General features: G+C 39.4%; 1 protein-coding gene across 5 annotated transcripts in view; it reads left to right on the forward strand.

Annotated features, from left to right (window-relative positions):
- The first annotated feature begins 245 nt into the window (after positions 1-245).
- Positions 246-24,874, forward strand: part of LOC121951566 (collagen alpha-1(XI) chain-like) — a 173,078-nt gene continuing 148,449 nt past the window's right edge. For 2 of the 5 annotated variants that reach the window (XM_088085785.1, XM_042497943.2), the window contains exons 1-2: positions 14,452-14,855; positions 23,742-23,906. In XM_088085785.1, coding sequence (XP_087941911.1) covers positions 14,741-14,855; positions 23,742-23,906 — 280 coding nt within the window. In that variant the 5' untranslated portion in view covers positions 14,452-14,740. Of the gene's footprint in view, positions 471-1,589; positions 1,668-2,264; positions 2,411-14,451; positions 14,856-23,741; positions 23,907-24,874 lie in introns of those variants that run through there. The other 3 variants (XM_088085787.1, XM_088085788.1, XM_088085786.1) reach the window with 3 other exon arrangements.

A 24,874-nucleotide genomic window follows, 5' to 3' on the forward strand; every position in this document is an offset into this window, starting at 1 on the left:
ATGCCCCTCCCCTAAAACAAAATAATTTGAAAAAAAATCAACAATAACATAAGTCCCTAACCAGTGATTAAACTATTTGACATGATTTCCTCTTATTGCACCACCCCCTCCCCTCTTATAAATAACGGACAGTCCCTTAGATTTACATAGATGTGGTTTACTTTTATCAGCCTTGTTTTCAAAGGGCACGCAAAACCGATGACTACTACCTATCAAAGTGGGCTGGTGAGGGGCGGAGTTGTTTTGAAACTGTGGGACCGCCCTCTTCCTCCCTAGGTGTGCGCGGGAAAGTTGAAGCGGCGGCTGGAAGCTGAAACACCTGCATGACTTCAAACTGACAGGTACACAAACAATGGACAGTTCAGCAAGCTATTTTAGTTCACCCCGCATGTTTTGCCTCGTTTATCAACACTGTCAGCAATTGGAGAAACAGCAGAGGATTTGACACGCAGCACAAAGAGACAATTAAGGTAATTTTACGTTCGCAATTGCCGCAATTTGCGTCTAAACAGTACACCGTCCCAGAGTCATAACACAGTGAAATCTGTACACACAGACACGAAACACTTAATTTAAGATTCAGTGTGACTTACACGTCCCGGAGATACCACTGTATCCGAAATAAACCACTTAGAAATCCGAGGGAAAAAACGCTCCTTATTACTGCAGAACTTGCTTGAGAATCATCACATTTTTAGGTTTTCTTCATATCGAAGTAAAACAGTGATAGCTGTCTTTGCATCCATCGGTAAATTACAAACAGGAGCTAATGACAGCTAATTCGGCATACTTTAAACAATGCCAGTATGTCAACATGTATACTAAAAAACGGAGAGGTTAACTTGTAGTTCACAGCTGACTAACTGGCAATATTACACTTCCTGTTTACATCCTCCTAAGACACCAAATTATGGGAACTGTAGTTCGAAAACGTTTACCCCCTATAACAACAAACAAACACATAAATAAATATAAATAATAAACATTCATTTTAAACGTTTAAAGAGCTATAAGGGGAATGAATCTTGGACTTGATCATATGGCCTAAACCATGACTCAGAATGAATGCTTTGTTGGTTTATATGTCTGTGTTGACGAGACAAATGTTTGTGAAATAGTAGGTCAAATCATTTCTAAAACTGATAATAGTTAGGTGTTGTATGCACTACTTGATTCAGCAACCTTAAATGGTTATTAAGGGACCAGTGTGTGGATTTTAAGGGATATATTGGTAGAAATTGAATACAGTATAATGTTTTCTTTAGTGTATAATCACCCAAAAATAAGAGTTGTTGTGTTTTCAATATCTTAGAATTACTTTCTTATATCTACATAGGGAGCAGGTCCTTTTTTGGGGGGGGATTTGTCATGTTGCACCAACATTTCTCTAACGAACAGAAACAGACAAATCAAACATTGGCTACAGATAGGGCCATTCACATTTTCAGATTTTGCGTTATTTCATTTTCATGTTTTTGCGTTGGCCACTCTGCAATGAGCAGTGCTGGAGTTACACTGTTTGTAATGTGAAACTGCTTTAACCAGTGTTTCTAGCTGTTAAAATCACCTGGTGTGTTTGTTTTGGAAAGGAAAAGACCTCTGTGGAAAATTTGGCTCCTGGTGAAACCCCCCTGAATGTTTGGATTTTAAGTTACTGGAGGCAAAAGGTGACCACACATGAGTATTGGACGAGCTGCCTGTAGCTGAGATGCCAAACAGCATCAGAGATAAACTGATTTGTAACTTGAAGCTGCTTTATTTTGTGTTTTAGTTATTTTTATCACATGGTCCATTTGTTTTGGAGAGGAAGAGACCTCTGTGGTTGATTCGGCTCCCGGTAATGACGGAGAAGTTGGGAGAAGTTTCATCTGCAGCTCACTGTTAGATGCCTTACACACTTGTACACTGTAAAAATCAGTCAGTGCATGCTAAAGTTAAGCTAAGAGACCATGTGTTGCTGTTTTAGAAGATATTTTGAATACATAAACATAGACCACCCTTATTAGTATTATTTTTCAATTTTTTTTATTTGAGCACAAAATCTAAATTATAAAAACAAGTCATTTTTTGTTTTGGGATTTTTGGTTTTATTTTGAAAAATGAATGATAACTGGATTGTTAGATGGTCTCTGAATGTGTAATGTGCAGAGGAGAGACGAAAAAAATACTTTGAATAAATGAATGGAAAACTCATATGGTTGCTGCCCCCCCCTCCACCCCAGTCCCGTGCTGAGGAGTCATGTCTTTTGATTGGCTTGTTGCAGATGCTTGTGGAGGGACGCATCGGCACCGCAGCTTACAGGCACCGTGGAAACAACGCTCCATCCAGCTGGTGGTTACTGTAACTCAAACCACGATGTTGGAAATCGCCCAAGCCGTACACTGTGGGAGGTGATGAACATGGAAAATAGTAAGCTACTGCTGCTACTGCTTCTACCTTTTCCACTGTAACTGTCACTTTAAATACTGGTAACAATCAGGATGGAAGGAATATATACATATATCAAAGCTCCTGGCCGCAGAGATGACTCAATTCAACAGGCTATCTACCACAATTACTCATCGACCATATTTTATGGTACTTTACTCAAGCAAAGCATTGTTACAGTGCCATCAGTGCAAGATATAGTCAGGGCCTCATTGCAAGTGGAACAAAATGGCCCATTCATATTCTCAGTGTTGGGGGTGATACGAGTGCAGTACTCTATAATCTACTGCATCTGTTTTTCCATATCTCCAGCCACAGTTGTGTCTTTGGTCTTCCATGGGAGCACACACAAGCGTAATCAAGGAATTAAGCAATGTGGTTTGTGTTTGAGCAACTCTACTTTGAGGCACAGTGACATTGTCTGTTGGCCATAAACCTCTTTCAGTGCAACAAATCTTTTTGCCTTGATTGTACAGCATTTTATCGTTTTTGCCAGTGTATCCAATAACCTTTATTAGCCGAATCCATGTGTGACACACTACAGTCAAATGAGCACAGATTAAATTATTACTAATCAACATCAGGGAGATCAGTGGAGCAGATTTGAGCCAGGATTGTAGAAAGTGCAAGTGTTATTTTAGCAATTTGATCCTTGATCTGCAACATTTTTCTGACTCAGCAAAAGCTGGACAGCCCTTCGAGATGTGAGTAAGCAGAAAAACATGTAAACCAGGGTGTCTAAGTTGGAAGCCAAGTTGTAATTTAGATGCTTAATACTTCACTCTTTGACCTACATTTTTTTCTAGTTTATTTATTCAGCAAATTTCAAACATGAAGAAGAGTGACTTGGCAGAAATGTCAACTCACAAACATAATAGTAGTCAAACGTCATAATGTGCAGAGGTGAAAGTGTGATTAGGATGATTATTAAGTATAATCAATGAGTGAAGACTACTACCAGCTTTGTGAGGCTATGCAGACTAACTGCTAACGTCACTATGATAACATGCAATGCATGAAATGAGTTTTCTTTATCTCGTTCGCAGCTGAATGTCACTTGTGGGGTGGATAATTGATCTGTTGATAAGTTCACAGCTGATCAGATCAATGGATTTGAACGAGTGAAGTGAATGAGTTTTAGGCCCAGCAGAGTGCACTTTTGATGCGCCTGGCGTTCTGCTGCTCCTCTCTGCTGCTACTGCGCTACAAATAACCCAGCGGTGTTTTAATACCGCTCCTAATTAACAGTCCAGCTCCACTGAGACTATGGCAGCACAAATTAGACTATGGCGGCCCGTCTTGGTTATTAATGGGAAACACTGCAGAGCCTGAAAAGGTGTAATGTTGGCAAGGACTCCCTAAAAACCCGGGGTTTTGCCCAGGGGTGTTGCTTTATCTCTGCTGTGCACATTCTTGTTGGATGCATTGGGTTTTGTCGTCATTTGTTGGATAAGCTTGCAAAACTACTGCCTGAATAGTTGTATATCACTGTAATAGTTGCCTTAATTCTTAGATTAAACCTACAGGAGACCTCACACCTAACTGCCACTTCTAAACAGAGGTGATCTTTACATTTTTTGTGATCACCAGTTTCCAAAGATACACTTAGATTTTTGCTCCTTTGTACTGCTGGAACTTCTACAACAGCGATTGACCATCAGAATGTTAAACTACAATATATGCACAACTAAACAGAGCTTCAGTATACTGGAATTAGTCGGGGCTTCCCAAAGTGAGGCCTGTGGGCCAAAGTTGACCTGCCTTAAGGTTCGATTTGGCCCACCACATGTTTCTAGCATTTTTTTAAAATTAATTAAAAAAAAAAAAAAAAATATATATATATATATATATATATATATATAAATCACTGCTGCTTTATTTGGTAAATCTGTTTAAGTATGTAGGTTCTCCCTTTTTTAAATAATCTATAATTTTTACATAGGTGGTCAGTTTGGCAGTGTGATAAGAAAATAATGGAAAGGCAGAGACAGTGGCACATGGATGAAAGCATTTCAATTTAGAAAACTTTGGATCCGTTTTGCATCTTAGCAGTACAACACAGTAAAATAGATGCTGCTTTTTGGTCCGGCTCTGTACTCTGATATCAGTGTCGTATCTTGTATCGATAGATGCCGAGCCCAGACAGGCTTATAATTTGTACAAAATGTAACTCATCCTCTATCGTGGAAACACATGAGCATCCACTCAGAGCACAGTCTGAGCGGGGCTGAGACGGTCACGGAGTGCACATGGGAGAAGAATCTCTTTCTGGAAGAGAGCCCTCTAGGCAAACTTCTCCCAAGAGCTCACTGAATTTGCACTGCTACATCCAAAAAGACCACGTCCATCTGTGTGAAACCAATATTTGCTTAGTTCAGCGTGTCACATGAAAAAACTTTAGTCATTAATATGAAACAAAACTAAACATAGAGAATGTCACTAGTTTTGCAAATATGTGGTCTTAAACCGCACAAGACCAAGTTTTTGTTGTTCACCCACTCAAAGACTCAGAAGGTCACAAAATGTACCTGTGGTGGTAACTGTGGATGGAAAAGTGATAGAGGTTGTTTACTCTCACAAATCCCGGGATATTTTGATTGGATTATAGGATTCCCTTCATTTTTAAACCACATGTCTTATACCTTGTAAAAAGGCTGAGGCTTAAACTGGATCTTTGTTATTGAAACAAAATGTGTTTGTCTTTTAATGTAGAAAAGTGGTCTTGTTGCTGCAACTTTTTTATCGGTCTTGGACTATGGTGACGTTTTGTACATGCAAAGCTCTGCTCAGTGTCTCTGCACGGTTGATACCACGCATACTTCAGGTAAGCTCTGACTCGCCATCATGCTCTCGGATGGATGCCTTGCTTTGGTAACCCCAGTGCTCTTACAGTGGTACGCCTTTATATATAAAGCAATTCTTGGTCTGCTCCCACACTACCTGCATGTTTTTATCATGCAGAAAAGTACAGGACAGTATTTTTTGTGTTCTCAGGATCTCTTTATGCTCCCTATCCTAAACACTCAGACAGAAATTGGGAAAAGGGCTTTTGGGTGTTCTGCATCCTCAGTCTAGAATTTGTTGCAGGATGACTTAAAACTAAAGGAGCTGGTGTCGTTAAATGCTTTTAAATTTAAAATGAAAGACAGATTATCGGCCTGGCCGATTATCAGGGCCAATATCTGGCACTTTTCCAATTATCTGTATCAGCGATTTATTGTAATGATCACAGATAAAATTAATTCATTAAAAAGTGCAAAGAAAGTGTCAGCCTGGGAGGAACTTTTAGTTTTTAAAATGTCAGGGAGCTATTTTTATTTATTAATTTTTTAATTTAAATTTTCACTTGACTTAATACTAAATAAAAGTTGCTGTGAACTTGCTGTATTTGATGTTGAATGTCTCAGTTTTGATAAAACATTTTTGAAAGGCATTTAAACAAAGTTTAGTGTTGGAGTTTGTCATATTCCAAATTCTAAATAATGACAGAAAGATTTTCATTCTTATTGTGTAAATGCATATCGGTTCTAAATATCAGCCATTGGTCTCTTTAACTACTAATAATCAGCACTGAACCAATTTCAATCACCCCTAGTTTTTAGTCTGCCTGACTGTACAACTGATTCCTAGAAAGTTCTCTTTTGACTCATTGATAGCTCTCTTTTAATGCACATTTTTGTGCTTATGACGTGTTTTTTGTCTCCCTTTGTGTCTCTGTCTGCAACTCAACTTTGTCATCACCGCTGACTGTCTTTGCCAGGCCTCCCTTGAAAAAGAGATTCTTCATCTCAGTGGTTAACCAAACTGGTTAATAAGGATTAAATAAATAAAATTAAAAACAAAGTATTGAACGAACAGAAGTTTTGACCTGAGGGTGGCGTTAGATGAAAGCTTAAAGGATCAAAAAAATTACTGTATAAATCCTTTTGGGGAACATGAAAGTCAGTATCAAATTTCATGGCAGTCCACCCAGTAGTTGTTGAGTTATTTCAGTCTAGACCAAAGCCGTGGGCCGACCCATGAGCAGAGTGACGCTGCCAGGTCTCAGTGCCAGCAGGAACAGTAAATAAATGAGTACAACATAGAGCTCCAAATTAATAGTCTCTCAATTGCTTCTTATAGTTTCAGTCATAGTCTTTTTTTTCTTTTGTCTTCAGTTGGAACAGTGTAAACCATGTGTTGATTTACAGTATGACATCCTCCAGTTGCTTGATGAATAGTCCATATTGTGCCAGTATAGTTGATGATTCAGATTTATGAGTTGAAGCTGTGTTTGTACTCTCAGTTTTGTTCATTTGCATCATACTTTTCCATTATTTATTCATACAATAAAAGACATGGCTATTCATTCAAGAGAATGACAAGCCAGGGCAGGTTGTCAGAGGACACCTGGAACTCACATTGTTACTAGCTTGTAAGACTGTGTGTCCAAATAGCTTCAAAGACTGCTAAAATTAGCCAAATTCCAAAATGCAGCTCCGCGCACAGCTGGGTTCAGTAAATATGCCTTTATGTATTTGTGTGAAAGTGTTATCTTAAAAGGCTGATGGCTGGTTGGAAATGGAGTCCCCTCAGTGACTGTTTTTATGACTGGAAACCCCGCTTGCGTACCCACTCATTAAGATGTCAGAAGGAGTATACCTGTGGCAATAAAAAGTTACCCAGTAGACGTTTGCTTAGTCACCAAACAGGGATCTTTCAACTCCAGCATAAACTCTCACTCCTGCCCGAGTATCTGGACAGCCCTCAGAAAACCAGTGGAAAGAATAACCCTCTGCCCGAATGTCAAAACGTTCCCACCAACCTTGAACAGCATTACAGTTGAGTTTCTAATTTTTTGTTTAAGTTCACTTTAAGTTACTTGATGGAGTTTTTGATCACTGGTAGTGCTATTGAGCAATGTTTTGATGAATTGGTCCCCGTTTTGTTTTGTGTGCACAATTAAATTACCTTCTCCGGACTGTTTTTCTTACTGATCTGGATGCAAGATTGTAGATTTAGAAAACTAATTTGGCAAAGAAGCACTGCATAAGCCTCATCTGAGCTTCAGCTGAACTTCAGGAAGCAATTTTGCACTGAATTAGGACTTTTATTTGTCCCCAATCTCTTCCACATTGGTGTTTGATCAATTAAATTTTAATTTAAGTTTTTGCTTTTTTGTTTGTTGTGTCTGGAAATACACATTAGCATGAAGCCACCACACTATCTGCAAGGATAAACCAGCTGTTTCATTAAAATGAATATTCAGTACAAATCATTAATGACAGGCTAAATGTCATCCATGAATCCTTGTGCAGTCATGAGAGCTGACTAGTGACCAACCAGTGACTTCACTTGGACTTCAGCCTTCTGACTTGATACCTTCACCCAAGCCAAAAGATTAAAATGATGTTAAAAAGTATGTTAGAAGTATGAATTTGAATCAATCAGTTTTACTTCATTTCCTGAATCAGACTTGGGACTTGACTTGGCATTGACAGACGAGAATTAGGACTTGGCATTGGACTTGACTTGTGTGTGTTTCTGGTCACAACAAATGGAAGTCCAATATTCAGTTTCCTTTCTGCACTTTTCTTTGTTTGGTCTCCACAAACTCCTGAGAAAAATATCTTTGACTTGCTGGGTGTTTGACTGACTTCACCAGCTAATTGCTAACTGTCATCACCGAGTTGCTTGTCATTGTCAGCACCTGTAATACAGTGCATTTATCAGAAGCTGAAAAAGACACAGTAACTGTGCAGTTGATCAATATAATCAACAATTTATTGATTAAAACCAAAACAGTAAGCTAAAAGAGACCAAAGACAACCTTAAAGTTGATAATTCATAGTGGTTATTTGATTGAATGCGAGACATCCAGATTAATGCAGCTCACATGTGATGATTTTTTAAATTAATGGTTTACCAGATCTTGTTGCTCTTTAAAGATTGATCTTTTTCTGCACACACAAGAACATTTGTAAGTATAGTCTCATCTAAAACAATTGCCATTGTATGAGCGTCAGAGTGAAAATGAATTCTGTGAATAGAAGTTTTCATGCAGAGCATCAAAGATGACACAGAGATTTATGTTTGACCACAACAAGAGTAATGAGGAACATTCATGGTCTATAAAAACAGCAACCCCCAAAGTGCTCTAAATCCAGTCGGGTTCATGAGTTCAAGCATCCTCAGTGAACAAGTTTCACCTGCCAAGTTCCCTGCTTTGTCTTTGTTTGGTTTTTTTGCTATTTTCTGTAATCTTTTGTAATATCTTCCCTGTCTCTTTTGGACTTTATCTCACTTATTTGTTATTGTAGATTGGAGACAAAGAGTCAGTAACTAAACTGGGTGATTTGACATCCTTAATTTTCTTCCCTCCAAGTATGATAACAGGACATGACTCAGCGATAGGTTTTGTCTGTGCCTAGCTGTGTTTGTAAGCCTCCTCGTCCAGTGTCAGGCCGGCCCTCTCTGCTATCAGTTTTTACTGCTGGCGGCTGGAGACAGGGCTCAGGGAGACTTTGGCTCATGAAATACGAGATGCTTGGGGCATGTTTAGATTATCACAGACCTCTCCACTTAACTCTCCATAACACTCCGTTCACTGCTGTGAGGAAAAGCATTCATCACACAGAATGACAAGAAACATGAAAATGGGACGGCCGCTCTTTATCACTCCTGTGGTACGCTTGGAGGCTGATGGCTGTGACATCTGATTTCTGCTTTTTTTAAAACTACCTGCCTCTGTACTGCTGTCAACATGTTGCACCTTCTATCATACAGTTTTGTTTTTGTCACATAGATTATTCTGTAAGTTTAGCTGTTTATATATTCTCGAAAATCAGTTTACCATTTCAGTTTCCGTTTACAGCGTTTGTTTGCTCGTAGCTGTTCTTAACACTCAAATCTTGTGTGGTATCTCTTAATCTGTTTACTTGTCTGATTAATCTTTTTGCCGTGTGGCTCTAGGGATAAAGATGTTAGTCTGTCAATCAGTCAGCCACTGAAATACAGTGTTTCTCCTATTTTGTTGCATTACAACCTGTAATTGAAATAGATTTTTATTGGGGTTTTTTTTGTTATGGACCTTCCAAAACAAGTTTTGGAAGATTCAAAAGAAAAAAAATCATTTAAAATTCATTTAAATTACAGGTTGTAATGGAACAAAATAGGAAAAACTCCAAGGGGGTGAACACATTGTATTGTACAAGCATTGTATCTTAGCTGTTACTGCATGGATAGCCAAGAATTTTGGAACTGATGTTGATTGTCTGCAGAAGATGAATCCTACTGACTTTAGTGATTCCTTGACTTCCACTCATGCCACCATGAGGTACACGTGTTAGTTTTATTAAAATATCATAACAGCATGGCTATTTGCTGTATTGCCATTAAATTTGGCATCAATGTCCCCTCTATCAAACTCTACCTGCATTCATTAGTCTTAAGCCACCTAAAAAAAATCTATTTCAATTTAACACATTTTGAATATTTTCACCCCTTCACCTTGCCAATGGACAGCCCTTATTGACGGAGATTTGAAGCCATTACATCAGCTGTTGTTGGTCTACCGCTACATGTAACATTTCTCTTCTGAGAGCTCTTTGCACACAAATTTGTTCTGCTTACATTTCATGAATGAGACACTGTGTACAAACTGCAGAAAAGAGATCTGTATGTAAAACTGAGTTTTTATTTTCTCTAAATTGCACAGTTGTGGACTTATGCCTTATGCTACAGATTGTTCATTATTTTGTTTACTCTGCGGTATAATTGATTGTCACAGGTGCCGTTAAGTTGCCTTGTGTGATGTAGTGTCCGCTGTTTCTTTTCTCTTCTCTTCATTCTGTGTGTAGCACAGCAAGTGATGACTCTGCAGTATAAAACGAGGTGACCTTAAAAAATTTGAAAGTGAAAGCGCACCTTTCACTTGTCCCAGCAAACGCCTACTAGGTGAGGCTGTCTGGGTACCACATGCACCGATAATAAGCATGCCCAGACAAACATACATTCCTCTCAGTGGTTATGTGGTCTGCAGTGTCTAGCATGCATCCCTCTCCACCCCCAAACTGCACACTGCCTTCTAGCTTTGTAATTCATCGAGGAGCTCCTGAGCGCCTTGAGTTGGTAGAGGACAATACCTGTGACCAATCACACCTGAAGCACTTTTTGCACTTACTAAGGGTTTTTTTCCTTAAGTCTAAATTCTGGCTTGTGTTGTACGTCGCTTTGGATAAAAGTTGTACGTCGCTTTGGATAAAAGCGTCTGCTAAATGAAATTGTAGAATTGTAGAATTGTAGGACATCTGAGATCAGAAGACCTTGTTGACACTTTGTTCTTACTGCAGCTGTTTTGGCATTTTGATGCAGGGAAATATCATTCAACCAGAAACATGGGATCAAGGCTTCACTGTCACCTAGGTGATGTGAGGCTGAATTTCTATGTGCTCCAGGATTGCTGATGCCATGTGGTAGAAGCAAATGAAAGAAGTCATCAGTGGAGCTTTTTCTGGAAATGCTGCTGTATATTTAGTTAGAAAATCTGTCCATGGCACTCTGTAATATTCATAAACATCAGAGTAAATGTACAGACATACAGAAAAATGTCCTGTGGTGCATTTGGGAGAACTTTTTGTCCTGAACTCAAGTGACTGTAAATCTGCAGTGAGGTGTGTCAGTCAACTGTTTCTGAAAAGCACAAGAAGAATTTTATTCTGAAACTTGAAAGCTCTCAGATTAAAAGCTGCCTTCAATAGAAAAACACAGCCACAGGGCAACATTTTCGAGACATTTTTGTTTTTATAGCTGCTCTGGTCTGAGCCATGCAAGGAGTAGAGACTTAATATAGAATAATTATACAATGTAATCTTGGCACACATTGGCAGTAAATGCATCAGTTGTAATCATATGCTTCCAACTACAAAGAGGGCAGCTCTCGAGTCAAGTCTCCCTGAAAATTGTAGACTGTCCCAGAAGACAAGTATCTATAAGAAGCAGCTGGACGCCCGTTAGTACATCTTGTCAGCTGTCCGAGTCCTGTTTGAAAGGAAAACTGAAAACTTTAGTTTCGGTTGTTCAGATTTGCTCTCTGCCAGCGCAGGACGGCTTGTCAAGTTAAACCAAACATTTTGGGCCACGGTCCCGGGAAGCAACATGAACAAGAGGTTCTGACATTTTCTGCCAAACAACTTGAAACCAAATGACAAAAAAAGCCAACCATCTGCCAGAGAGCCAATAAGCACAGCCAGGCTGCGTTCAAGAAAGTTTTTTTTTCTTTTTGCTGCTGAGCAAGCACAGGGTCATCACATCAGTACATAGATAAATGATGCATACAGTTCAGACAATCCAGCATTACACAAATTAACCTCACTCATTCCATCTAGCATTTTAAACAGTGACTCCTTTGTGCTCATATTTCCTTCTTGAGTAGAACTGGTGATAAAGTGCATACCATTTAGTAAGTAGTTTCCTCCAAAGCATTTGCTCAAATAGTGAGAATCAAACATTTGTACACTAGCAGTCAATTTTTAACCACTGATACTGTATGTTTGTCGTGATCTGATTTTTATATCCCACTATCTGCATTTTTGCTGCATATGTTGATCAGACTTTGATTAAGACTGGAATATCTCAGCAACTATGGGATGGATTACCAGAAACTTTTGTGCAGACATTCTTGCTCCCGAGACGATGAAGCCCACTACCTTTGGTGATCCCCTGACTTTTCCTCTAGTGCCACCAGTATGCCAAATATTTGCATCTATCCTGTGAAATATCATAATATCTACTAGATGCATTTCCACAGTATTTTGTAGTCGTGGATCTTAGATGATGTATCTCAATGACTTTGATGATACTCTGACTTTTCCTCTTGGAAAACTGTTGGATGGATTGCAATTAAACGCATCACAGACATAAATGCCTCCCTCAGGATGAATCATGATAATATTGATATTTTAAATTGTGTTTCTTTTCATTCTATGTCTCCTCCCTTAATTTAGATGTTTGTGCGCGTCCTTAAATGCAGTGCAGGTGTAACTCGTCGTGAGTTGTTTTTCCTCATCAGCTGCAGTTTGAGGAGTAGATAACTGATCTGTTAATCCGGTCAGAACTGATCAAATTGATGGATGAGCGGAGTGGCTGCTGCAGAAATTAAGGACGCACTTTTAGATACAGTTCAATGACTGGTTAAGTTTCACTTTGACTGCGCCTGGCATTCTGCCACTCCACATATAAATAAATAATGTGTGAATCCCTGGAATGATAAAATATGTATCCCAGGCTTCCACATACTTGCCAGTTGTGTCTAAACAGAGCGAGAGAAATGAGCGGACACACAGAGTAGCAGAGTTGCTTGCTGGCTGGTGCAAAGAAATGCACTTCTGTTGTGAACATCTAGCTGAGAGGAAGCTGCGTGACAGTTAACACATCGGGGCACTTCCCTGTCCAGTATGAACATGGTGTTAGTCGTGTTTAACACTAGCGGTCAATTTTCAACCCATTTGTGTTGTATGTTTTTTTTTGATCACATATTTTTATTTCCATCAGTAGTACAGTTCAGAGAGAGCAGTCAGCTATAAAACTACAAGTTACCAGTCAACATCCTCAGTCAGCTGGCAAAGTCAAAGAAGTCTAACTCAGCAGCTGCCACCAACCATAGACTGTATAAATAATGGATGTAGCTGCCCTGACATCACCCATTGGTTTGTTGACTCCCATTTTTGGCATTCTGGCTGTCACCTTCTTGGGTTTTTGGGGCCAGAAGTAACCATATTTTGACGAGAGGTTGGAGAGACCAAAATTGTTTTTTGTACGAGGCTGTAAAAGATGGTTATTTCTGCCGTTATGTTGGGCATTTTAACATTGGGTTTTTTGGGGATTTACTCTGTTTTTGGCACTTCCGCGTTGGCGTCATTTTTCAGCTCCGGAGGTTGCCTCTTGCCACCAACATGCCTATGAGCAAGATGTCTTTGCTTGTCCAGAAGAGCTGGATAATGGCCAACAGTAGAAGATTGTGGTTTTACAAAGTTGTAACCAGATGGGAATGTGTTTGAATATGCAAATACTGAGCAAATACCCTCAGGTAAACAAATGTTTAAAAAGTTCATGACCCTTATAAATAAGACCGCTGGTCCTGCATAATCCTGGACTTTTAAACAACTAATCAGAGCCACACTTACACGCACAACAGCATCTGACATTAGGAAGGAAGTCTAGGCATGTGGCCATTCATCTACATTCTAAATACCTAATCCCTATTATTCATTGTCCAAACTATTATTATTTAATTTGTCACACCTGCACAGTGCTGTGCTAAATTTTTGCCTCCGCTCATTAAATATCCACGAACCCCATGGTTCTAATTTCTGCCTTGTGATAAAACACGTAAACACTGACAAATTTTCCGAAATGTGGTTTGCGTTTGTGTGACAACGGCTGCCATTGCGCTGTTAAATCCGTCTTTCATCGGTACACAGGGAAAACCAAATCAGAGTAGGACTCTATAGCTACCACCTGTGCTTCCACTCTTTGTTCCAGCCGTCTTTAACCATTAATTATTTTCAGGCCTCGGGAGAGAGAAAAAAAAGAGAGAGAGAGAAAAAGAACAAACTAAGGACTCCTTGAGGAAACTCCTAGTGTCTGGAAAGCGTTTTATATTATCCACTGGCCCCATGTAGAAGCTATTAGGGCTCTTTTCACATTCTTAGACTTTCAGGAAACCTCTGAAATAACAGCTCCACCCCGCCACTTCATTTGCATTTAGTGTGTTGCATTTACTTTGGAACCTCTCTTCCTTTATCTCCTCTATGCCTATGATTATATTATGGGAAAATTAATTTATTTTTGTGATATATAGCTTTAAATCTTTATGATAACGTAAAAAGAAAAAAAGAAACGAGTGCTCTTTGGATAGTGCACTGTGTCCTGTAATTAGGCTGCAGTAGTGATGCTCCTGCTTGATGCTGTTGCACAGGGGGCGGGCTCAGAGACAACTTTCCCGACTGGTGATTTGATGAACGGAGGATTTTCCAGTGTCAGTATCTTTACAGTCGGTTCAGGTTCAGCGTTGCGGCGTTTGTCCAGCCCTCCTGACGGTGCGCAACTCTCAGGGAAACCGTGCGCTTTTTTCTATGAAAGCCCTTCACCATCAGTCTGAGAGCTGGGCTTAAGGGGGAGCGGATCTGAAGGGCCCACTCTGGCTGTGAAAGACCTCCTTTAGACTTTCACTCATGGCGCTGTAGTATAAGCACACTTTTTTGTGGATTTGTGGAAGGGACCGAATTTTGTGTAAAAGTCGCCCCGTTTTCTGTACAGCCGCGGGCGCTCATCATGGAGGTGCAAAGGTGGACCACCAGGTGGAAAACGAAAAGGTGGCTATGGGATTCAACGCTAATCGCTGTGGTCACATTAAGTTTAATTCTGCAAGCTGCCAATGTCAGAGCAGGTAAGAGGCTGCACGCCACTCCACGCCACAGTCACTGTGCCAACCCCCGCGCAGCCCGGACAGCTCGTGAGCGTCCTGCAGGCTCGCGGCCAGCCCAAAGGTGATAGTAGGTGGTAGCCAGCCATCAGATTGCCCATCGCTGGTTAGCAAAGTCACCATAACTCCGTTTTTAAACTTTTAAACTGCACAGTAGACCCGTCCACTTTATCCAACAGAGCGGATCATACTTTTTGTGCGCTTTTTCAATATTCGAGGTATTTTATCATGTAATGATGACTGAAGGTCGATGTCTTTTTTAAGTTTATTTTTTAGTGACACCAAACTGAGCCCAATTTCTGATGACTTTGAAGTTACTTTATGAGCTATCTACGTGGTTTCAATGTGTCCAAGTTTACGTCGTGATATGAGCTGTTTTCTTGGCAACAAACCAAGAGAGACGCTGCTCTTTCTCCCTCTGGGTATCTAAGTAGTCTGCCATCCAGGTGTGGTCAGCGAGCAGAGGCTGGTGTTGATTTCGTCTTGACGCAAATACTCCGCACAAAAAAAAGTGTCCCTAAGAATGAGCAGTGCGCAATGATGGCGCTCATTAGGTGTTAAGATATTGTAATTTAAACTATGCTGTATCATTTCTGGCAGCTAATGTTATCACAGGGAAAAATGTGACTTGGCAGCACAGCTGGAAACCCTTTGAGGTTTTACACATAACTTTTGCGCACGACATTTGGTGATCTAATTAGTAGCCCGGGTATAATGCATCAAGTGTTTCCAAAATATCAGTGACGTAAGAGCCTAATAATTAAATCAAATTCACAAAGGCATAAAATTGGCATTTTTGTGTATAATTAGCTGTCAGCTACCTTGCTGTCAACTGCTGTAACTTCAAACATTTAGTTTTTTTTGCTGATAAATATTCAGAAAGTTTAAATAATACACTGGGCACAACACTGTGGAATTCTGCGAGTGAAATTCATATTCTGGCCTGAAGGATCACCATCTTTCCACATTATCCAGGCTCCCACTAAGTCCAAGAAGGGGCGTTGATGGAAAAAAGAAAAAAATTTGGAGTATTTTCTTTGCTTTAGAAGCACATATGTGGGTCACATTAATTACTTTTTTTTTACATTTCCTTTGTCTGTGAAGTCAGAGACACCCATACTGTACTGTGGTGGATACATTTGTGTGTGCCAAAGTTTTTTGGATGCATGCTGCTTTTTAATATAATTGGTTTTGACATTTGATCAGGTATTGCGCAACCTTTCAAAGTGATGCCTTTTTGTAACATGCTGACACAAAGAAAGTTATCTAAAAGTTTACATTTTTTAAGTTCATTGAAGAAACTCTTAATCAGATGCTAATATGCAATAGCTGGTAATTTGTGTAATAATGTATTGCATCCTGTCTAGACATTTCCTGTCTTAAGCCCCTCCCCATTTTTAACCATCACCATCCACTGTTTTGACTGTACAAGCCCCATGATACATAAAGAAATCATTCAGCACAGGGCAAATTGCAGAGAGTCCCCCCCCAAAAATGAAAGATCATAAAAGCGAATACCACAGTGGCATGGCTTGCCCGTTGCCCATCTTCCCTCACTCTGACTGATATTTAAACTAACCATAATTGCATGATGTGCTAGCAAACATTTACAGGCTTTCCAATGTACTTTAATTGCCGCCTGTTGCTGCCAAGTCTCAGTCGAAGCCAGTGACACAAAAAAGACCGACAAGACATCCCAAGATGCTGCTGCTGCGCCACCGCAGAGGCATTGAGTCAGAATGTCACGGATTGAAAAGTTAATCACAAGTCTAAACATCAAACTGTATGGCGCTGATGAGTTAGGAGACAGAAAGTGTTGGAAATTCTGACTATACAGCTGAAAATGGTATTTTAATGCGTGAGCTGGTGAAATAGCTTTAATGATTTTTTTGAGGTTTCTCCTGTCACTACACGCTTCACTGCCTCGGGGGGAAATCGCACTCCTTTGTCATTTCAGTAGCTTGTTAACATGGCAGATAGTATATCACGGGTCCCCGACAGCAGACAGGAAGATGTGTCATTAAAAATGAGAGAGACTGACAAATTACCACTCAGACTCGACTGTGGCTGGTCGGTCTGAAGCTGCTTTTGGTACCTTTTGCATGAGAGAACCGTCTTCTCTCTCTTGTGGTTTTTTCGTCCTTATCATTAGAATATGGTTTTATTCCTTTTAAGAAGGGGCGTCTTGTTGAGCACGCTGGCTCCTCTGAGGCTCAAAAGCGTCTCCAAAGCTATGCCTTTTCATTTGGGGTCTTCTAATGGTTTTGGGATATTGCCTGTTTTTCAGGGCTTCTGTGAAGCAATGGTTGTGGAAAGGAGAGGGGCTGAAGAGTCGGGGGTGCGGGTGGGCGGGTGTGTGGGGGGGTTCCTGGCCAATTCAGCACATCTGGAATATATGAGGCCTTGAGGTATGCAGTAATGCAGAAAGGCATTCTGAAACTCACAAAGAGACCTTTAGTCCAAGCTTTCTTTTTTTTTTAAGAACCAGTAGCTCTGTAGTTGGGACAATATTCAGGAGGCTATTTTCTTTTTTATGAGGCATTTGGTGTTAGGTTTTAAATTTTCACATTTTATTCTGTCCTAGTTTGAGTCAGAAGTCAGACTGGTGTAGGACACAACAAACCCAGTGTCTGTTAAATTGCTTTTAGTGCAGCGTCAGTTATTAAGCTTTTTTTTTTTAATACTCTATCCACTGTCCACCAAGAGTGACATCACCTTTCTTGTGCTGCTTTCATGCGTCTTTTACAAGTATTTAAATCTTTGAACCCTGAAGAAAATTGATGTGATTTATTTTAAAAGATATGGGAAAAACAGCAACTCAGTAAGAAATGTTCCATGTCCAGATTTAAAAATACTTTTTAAAAAGCTAGAGAAAAATGTATAGGTAAAGGAAGAAAAAAGCTAGGGAAAAACGATATTAATCATGATCATAATCACATATTTAAAATTATTTTACAGAATTATTATTTTTAAGCCCCTTTTCCAGGTACTTTCAGTTTTTGTTTTTGTTTTCACTACTTACCGTTTATTTTCATTTTTTGCCTAATTTTCAAGTTGCTTATTGCTTTTGCATGTTTTTGAAGAAATTCAGCCACTTTGTTCAAAATTCAAGAGATTAAATTTCTCTTTGTGCAGTGTCAGTCATAGAGTCTTTTTAAGTTACTGAATTTAATAGAAATCAAAAGAAAAAAGTCTCAAAAGACTTTCTGATTTCCCAACAGTGCAGCTTGCCAGATGCTTAAACTCTAAGCAGTTTAAATTCATGAACTGTGGCATGGGATGATCTGGACCCATATCAGCATAAACGACTCCGGTCCTTTTCATCACTCACAGAGGAGATCTGCACAACTTCAAGCAAGCTAAAAACTCGATCCTCGAGCATGTGCTCGAATCAGGAGAGTTTGATTCACCACTCAAGCTGTTATTTTTCTGGTCACAGGAGAAGTAGCTACAAAGATGGGGCCTTCTCCCATTTAGTCTCATGTATGTTTTGGTTGGGGGTGGCGGGGGGGTTACAGGGAGTGGTGCCAGTGCCATAATGGGTTCAGCATGTGGACTTGTGGCTCTACCCATCAGACCCCCTCCTGGTCACTAAAAGCGAACAGGAACTGCATAATCAGCACTTCCTGGCTTCACGTGCCACATGACTTAGAGAAACGGAAAATGTAAACAGGCGTATATTTTGGTAATAAAACTCCTTTCACTTTAGATTGATGTTGAAATGTTTAGTCAAGAGGAATTACAGAAAAGTATGGTTAAAGTACACTAATGCAGTTTGGGGTCTGCAGTTTGCATGAAAAGAGAACATATGGTTCTTCCATTGATGGGGGAAAAAGGTGGTTATAACCCTTTTTTTTTTTTAACATATTATTCATTTTAAAAGGCCCACTAATGTATTTTGATTTGGTTCATCTATGGCTTTTGATCAATCTTTTTTTCTGTTTTGTGCAGTTTTGTGGCATATTATGAGGCAGATGAGGATATTTTCTGCATTGTGAATTTCAAACACGACCTCCGTCTGCTCCCTTTAAATGCTTTTTCCCACAATGCTATCAAACACATGAATTCCACATTTCTATTTTTTTAAGGAAGGGAGATTTCACATTAAGCCTGTTATCTGCTATTCCTTGAAGGCCTTATCTTCCCAGTGAGATCTTAAGCTGACCATTCAGACATTGTTTATCATTGCTGGGCCTTTTGAAGAGGACACATCCTGCCTCCTGACTCACTGAAAAGACCCATGAATAGTGCGATGTCTGGACATGGTTGTGCTGTTTTTTTTGCTGCTGTGGTTTTTGCAATAGTTAAACAAGTAGCATTTAATACTTGGGTTGCACTGAGTTTGGTTTGGAGTGGAAATCATTTTATTCTCTGTATTGGACCTCTAGCTTTAATATTCCATTCCTAGTTGGGTCAAATTGTTTCTGGCTAGTTTGTGGATACAATTTTTCATCAGGCCAATACATACTGCAGTATTGATGTGCAGTCGTAAAAACTTTGCTTTTATATCAGTATATTTACAGTACAACAGTAAAAACATGTAATTACATGGAGTGAATCTCATTAAATTACAAGGCAAATAATGTTAGAACAGTTACAGTCATAAAGTGTATGATGTGTAATTTGTTTTGAGTGAATGCCAGAATATCATCAGCAAGCAAAACACCAAATTTGATTCAGAAAACCCTCACAACATGGATAAGAGGTCATAAATCATAGTTTTATATAGGTATTTAAAAAGAAATCATGTAACTTTTGGAAGAAGGAATAACACTGATTAGTAGAATACACAAGCAGTTAAACACAATCTTGCTTATTTCACTAACTCGTGGGTTTTATTACACATCCTTACTCAGTCTGGTATGACCAGTAACTTACGGTGGCTAATGTTAGCAAACCTGAAATAGATTCTTCTGTGTAGATGACATTACTGAGTCTATTTTCTGTCTTCATATCCCTTCTCTACAAGTTTTATTGCTGCACCAAATTTTAGCATTTGCCTTTGTCCTGATATTGTCACTTTGGCCACAGTGACTGTTGATCAGCAAAAGTTACCAACGTGATCTCATTCCAACTTGTCACATTTTGCTGCTTGGGCAGAAACCTTTAAAAATGACACCAGGGTTGGCGTTATGTGTTGTATCTTGACGCAGAAGGGTCAACAGTTAGGCTTGGACAACACAACTACTTGGTTATGGCTTGAAAAACATGGTCGGTGTCACTAAATAATCACCCGGCTTTGAGTGCCACAAATACAGCTCTAAAGTCAGCTGTGTGTTGCAGAAAACCCCTCACACAAACGCCACAGCCAATGTTGTTTGTTGGTGTCAAACACCACATTTCTGGGTAAAAGTTGGGCCAAACACGCACAAATGCCACAACCGATGTTGTTTTCTTGGTGTTAAACAATAATCCCCAAGTAAAATTCTGGTGTTTGCTGGACCCATCCACCCTGAGTGGACTTTCACGCCGTTTAAACTGTGACAGTTGCTCTGACTGTGTAAAAACGACACAGATTTGTTTACATAATCGGTGAAAAGCCCAGTGCGTCTCATACATTTGCTAAATGGTGCCCCTGATCCAGTATTGAGACACTGGGGACATTGCCCAAGCTGCCTATTTTGATGCTCTGGGAGCGAGACTAGGCTGAAGCTACATAGACTTGCTGTTAAGATTTCAGCTTAAAATACATAAAAACTAGAGCTAGATGGATAATTGGCCAGGCTGATATATTGCTTTACCAATAAGAAAAAAAGCCAGTACATATATGCCAAACTATGGGTTTTGGTAATTTAGAGAGTGTCTTTGTCCACCAGATAGCACTAATGAGTTGATATTTAAAGTGTAAAATGTCCCACTGAGTATGCATAAAAAACTGAACAAAAACCGAACAAACAATTAAAAGTTTTTTTAATCAAGTTTTTTCTTATCCTTTTATGTTTAAACAAACAAACAAACAAAAATCATCTTCTAAATTATTGATTTTTTTTTTTTTTACAAATTCTCACACTTTTTGGTGAATAACTCAAAATCCTGTGTTGGTTGGCCCATAATAAACACATCACATTCTTCATGGAGACAGGCAAACTATATGCAAAATTAAATTTGTAACTGAAATTGATACTGCAAACAGGGGTGTAGCACCAAATTATGGGCCCTAGGCATGAGCAGTCTCTGTGGGCCCCTCACCCCCTCCTCTCCACACCCATGTCAATCTCATTTACCTTTTCAATTATTATTTACAATGTAAGTTTGCTTTCTTTTTCTTTCTTTCCTATATTTTAAAAACTTTTTTTGGAACCCTGATTTCCATTTCTCGGGGACAGACAGTCTGTGTATGCAGCATAAGCAGTCACTCGGCTTTAGCTGCGTTTGGAAACAAATTCATGTGTAAGGGCAGATTAAACCATTTTATGCCTTTGAGGATTAAGAGGGGCAGAGGGGTTCCACTATTTTTTAATACAAAGTTCAGTCTTTCAGCAGCTTTATTCAGCCAATTTAAGTTATGGAACTAATTAGAAATGAAAACTTGCGAACAAAACCAAGTTTTTCATTCCAGACTTTTTGAGTGCCCCCCCTGTCATTTGAGCCCTAGGTAATCAGTCCTGCTTCCCCTCTACTATGACACCCTTGACTGCAACGTAATAACCTACTGTACCCTGTCATAGTCACAGAGTGTAAACCAGAATGATAATTTGTCCAAACCTTGAATTAACAGCCTCATCTTACTGTATATTTTTAAGGGTACGCAGCCTCAGGCAGACATTAAATCACAGATGGCGGGCTGTACGTCAACACCCGTGTTTATACACTAGCCTGAAAGCATACCCTATTAGGCTTCCTAAATTCCCCATAATCACACTGTAACTAATGATGCCTCTAGGAATGGGAGAGATAGAGGTTTGAGAGACAAACATTTAAAGAATTGGAAGTAAAAGACTCAGGAGTGAAGGTAGAGTTAGACAATTACTGGCGAGAGAAGACATGAGTGTTTATGGGCACAAGGTCCATTGATAGAAAAGAGTCTAGTAGTGTTAAGAAGCTTGTAAAGTTGCCCCACTCTGCGTGCTTCCTATTCCAAAGACCATGTGATCAGCAGCATTGAGTTTTATCATCCCATAGATGCTGTGGCTTCTGGCTGTCGGGGTAACAGTGGAGGTGAGGAGGGGGCCAATTATGTCTGCTGAATGGTTACCAACATTTTTATTGCCCCTCTGACAAGGTAGCTCATAAACCAACAACTGACAGCCAACAGCCCCTACACAGGCAACGGGTGTAATGGGTGTAAATGTTGATTTATCATCAAAATGCCAACTCCTATAAGTGTACTGTAAAATTACATGCAGCTTTTACAACATGTACAGTTACGGTGCATCATTACGAAAAACATTTTCTTCTGTAATTCTACACATTATCTTAATTGTTAATTTGTTTAGATTGTAATAGTGAATGCAGTCATTATTTTTAATAGATTCCTACTAAATTAAATTAAATTAGTTTAGTTTATATGGTTGCAGCATATGCAGCAAGTTTTTAGCAGTCAGTGTAATGTTTATTTTCTGTGCACATGATGCACTGCATTTATAGCAGACTGAGAATTTACTTCGACATTTTGGAGTAGACTGTGAAACAACATCATGTCTACAAACTGATTCATGATACGGAAAGTCATGTTTTTCAGCTGAGCAACTACACATGAATGCAGTATCATAGAAAGTGTTTCAAACAGTGTACACTTCGAGTTTTCACCATAGACTGTATAAAATAATGGACCTAACTATTGTGTTATCACCCATTGGTTGTGGACCTTGTGGAAAGTCGCTTGCCCTTAATTATGCATAACTTTAAGCCTCTAAGAAATGTAAACGAGTGAGTTATGTAACATTTCATCCCTTGTACAGTTGTTATGAACGAGGAAATTGGCTTTAGAGACCAAAACTCTTTTTTGTACCAGGCTGTAAAAATGTTTATTTGTGCTTGAAAATTGGGCATTTTAACCAGGTGCCAACCTCTGAGATTGAAAAATGAAGCCAATGTGGAAGTGCCAAAACTGCAGTTCCTCTTTTGGCCACTTGAGCCTGGCTCCAAAACAGACTACATCCCAAAAGACTCCAATGTTAAAATGCCCAACTTTACAACGGAAATAAACAAAAATGGGTTTGGACTTTATAGCTAATTTCAAAATGAATGACAACTGTACAAGGGGGGATTTTTAAAATGACTCGTTTACATTTTATTTCAGCCCAAAGTTATGTATATTTAGGGGTATGGCCACTGGAGTTACAGGCTGTCTGTGTGGTGTCGCTACAGTCTGTGAGTCAGATCCACCCCTTGCTCCTCCACAGCTCCAACTTCTCACCCAAATATGGTTACTTCCTGCTCCAAAAAAACAAGATGGCCATGGAGAAAATTCCAAACTTGAGGCTACAAAATGGCAGTCCAATAAGTGACATCATGGTAGCCATGGCCATTATTTATACAGTCAATTACTTGGACATTGGTTTCTATGATGATCGACTCACTTCTTAAGCAAGTCTCAAGTGGCCATTCAAGGAGCTGCAGTTTTTGGCACTTCAGTGTTAGCTCTATTTTTCAGCCCTGGAGGTTGCCACTTGGTTTTAAGTACACCGTTGAAAGTGTTAATATATTAAAGAAATACAAGAACCCTAAGAAACATTTATTTTTAGGTGCACTCAAAGCTATTGGACTGTGCCATCCCAACAGGGAACACTGACTCACTACTTTGGACAAAATCATTCCCTAAATACCTTATTGCCAAGCAAATGTTTTGAAATCTTGCTGCCAAGTGTCATTGGGAAATGTAATCAGTTCTTTCTTCTGTCTCCTCAGCTGAACCAGTAGACGTACTGAAGGCTCTCGACTTCCAGAGCTCTCCTGAAGGAGTAAAGAAAACACCAGGCTTCTGTACAGTCCGGAGAGGATCTAAACCCGACATCGCTTACAGAGTGGGAAAACAGGCCCAGATCAGCGCTCCAACCAAACAGCTCTTCCCAGGTAACCTCATCCCTCATCTCCCACAAACATTTACACCCAAGCTGAGCCAGGCAACTTTGCCCAATCAGTTGCTCTGGAAAGTAGTGTTGATGAGTGCAGCATTTTCTTGCAGATTACTTGCCCACTGCGGTTTGGAGATAGTTTTCAATATTTTTTATTCACTAGAAGTGGAAAACTTTGAATTTATACTTTTATCTGACATCTGAATTCTATTTGGGCAAATATCATGGAATGAAAGTATCTCAGGGAGGAAGGATGTCACTGTATTCTTGGATGTGATGGATATGTTTTTGTGTGAAATCATGCAAAAGCTTTGACATAGGGGCACTTGCACAAACTCTAAAACTAAAACGAGCTATCCAGATTTTAAATTCTTACCATTTCTGTACTGTTCACCTAAAATAACCACCAAAGGCATACCCAAAGTAAACTGAGAGCTGTTCTGCACTGTTTTGTCACTGGGGCTTATTGGCTGGGACCATACACTGTGTAAAAGCTTTTTGTTGTAGCTCGACAATGTTAGTGTACGGGTGGCCTCACATTTTCAATTTGAGAGACAAGTTGAATCTTTACAAAATAACCTCAATTTGTCTTCTCAAATACAGCCAGTTTAAAACTTTAAGACACTAGCTCATTTAAAGTTGAAACAGTTAGTTTCTGTTCGCAGTGTAGCATAAAGTCTACCTTGTCCAAATCTAAAGCAGATAATGATATCACAGGAAAATCAACATTTTACTCATTTTTCTAAGGTTTTGTCCAGGTGCTTTATAAATAGATTAAATGTATGTAATGTAATGTAATGGATTTGTGATTATGAATGGAAAAACAAATCAAAAATGAAACAAATGTCTATTTAGGAGCTTAGCTTAGAGAAAAATACTTGTATAAAACCTAAATTGATGCCATATGAAAGCCTGTGGCCCATATGAAGGCCCCTGGGCGGGCTGTTGGATGGTTAAATAGGACTA

Source organism: Plectropomus leopardus, chromosome 12 (genome assembly GCF_026936395.1).
Source record: "Plectropomus leopardus strain MGB_pleo_1.0 chromosome 12, ASM2693639v1, whole genome shotgun sequence".
NCBI lineage: Eukaryota > Metazoa > Chordata > Actinopteri > Perciformes > Serranidae > Plectropomus > Plectropomus leopardus.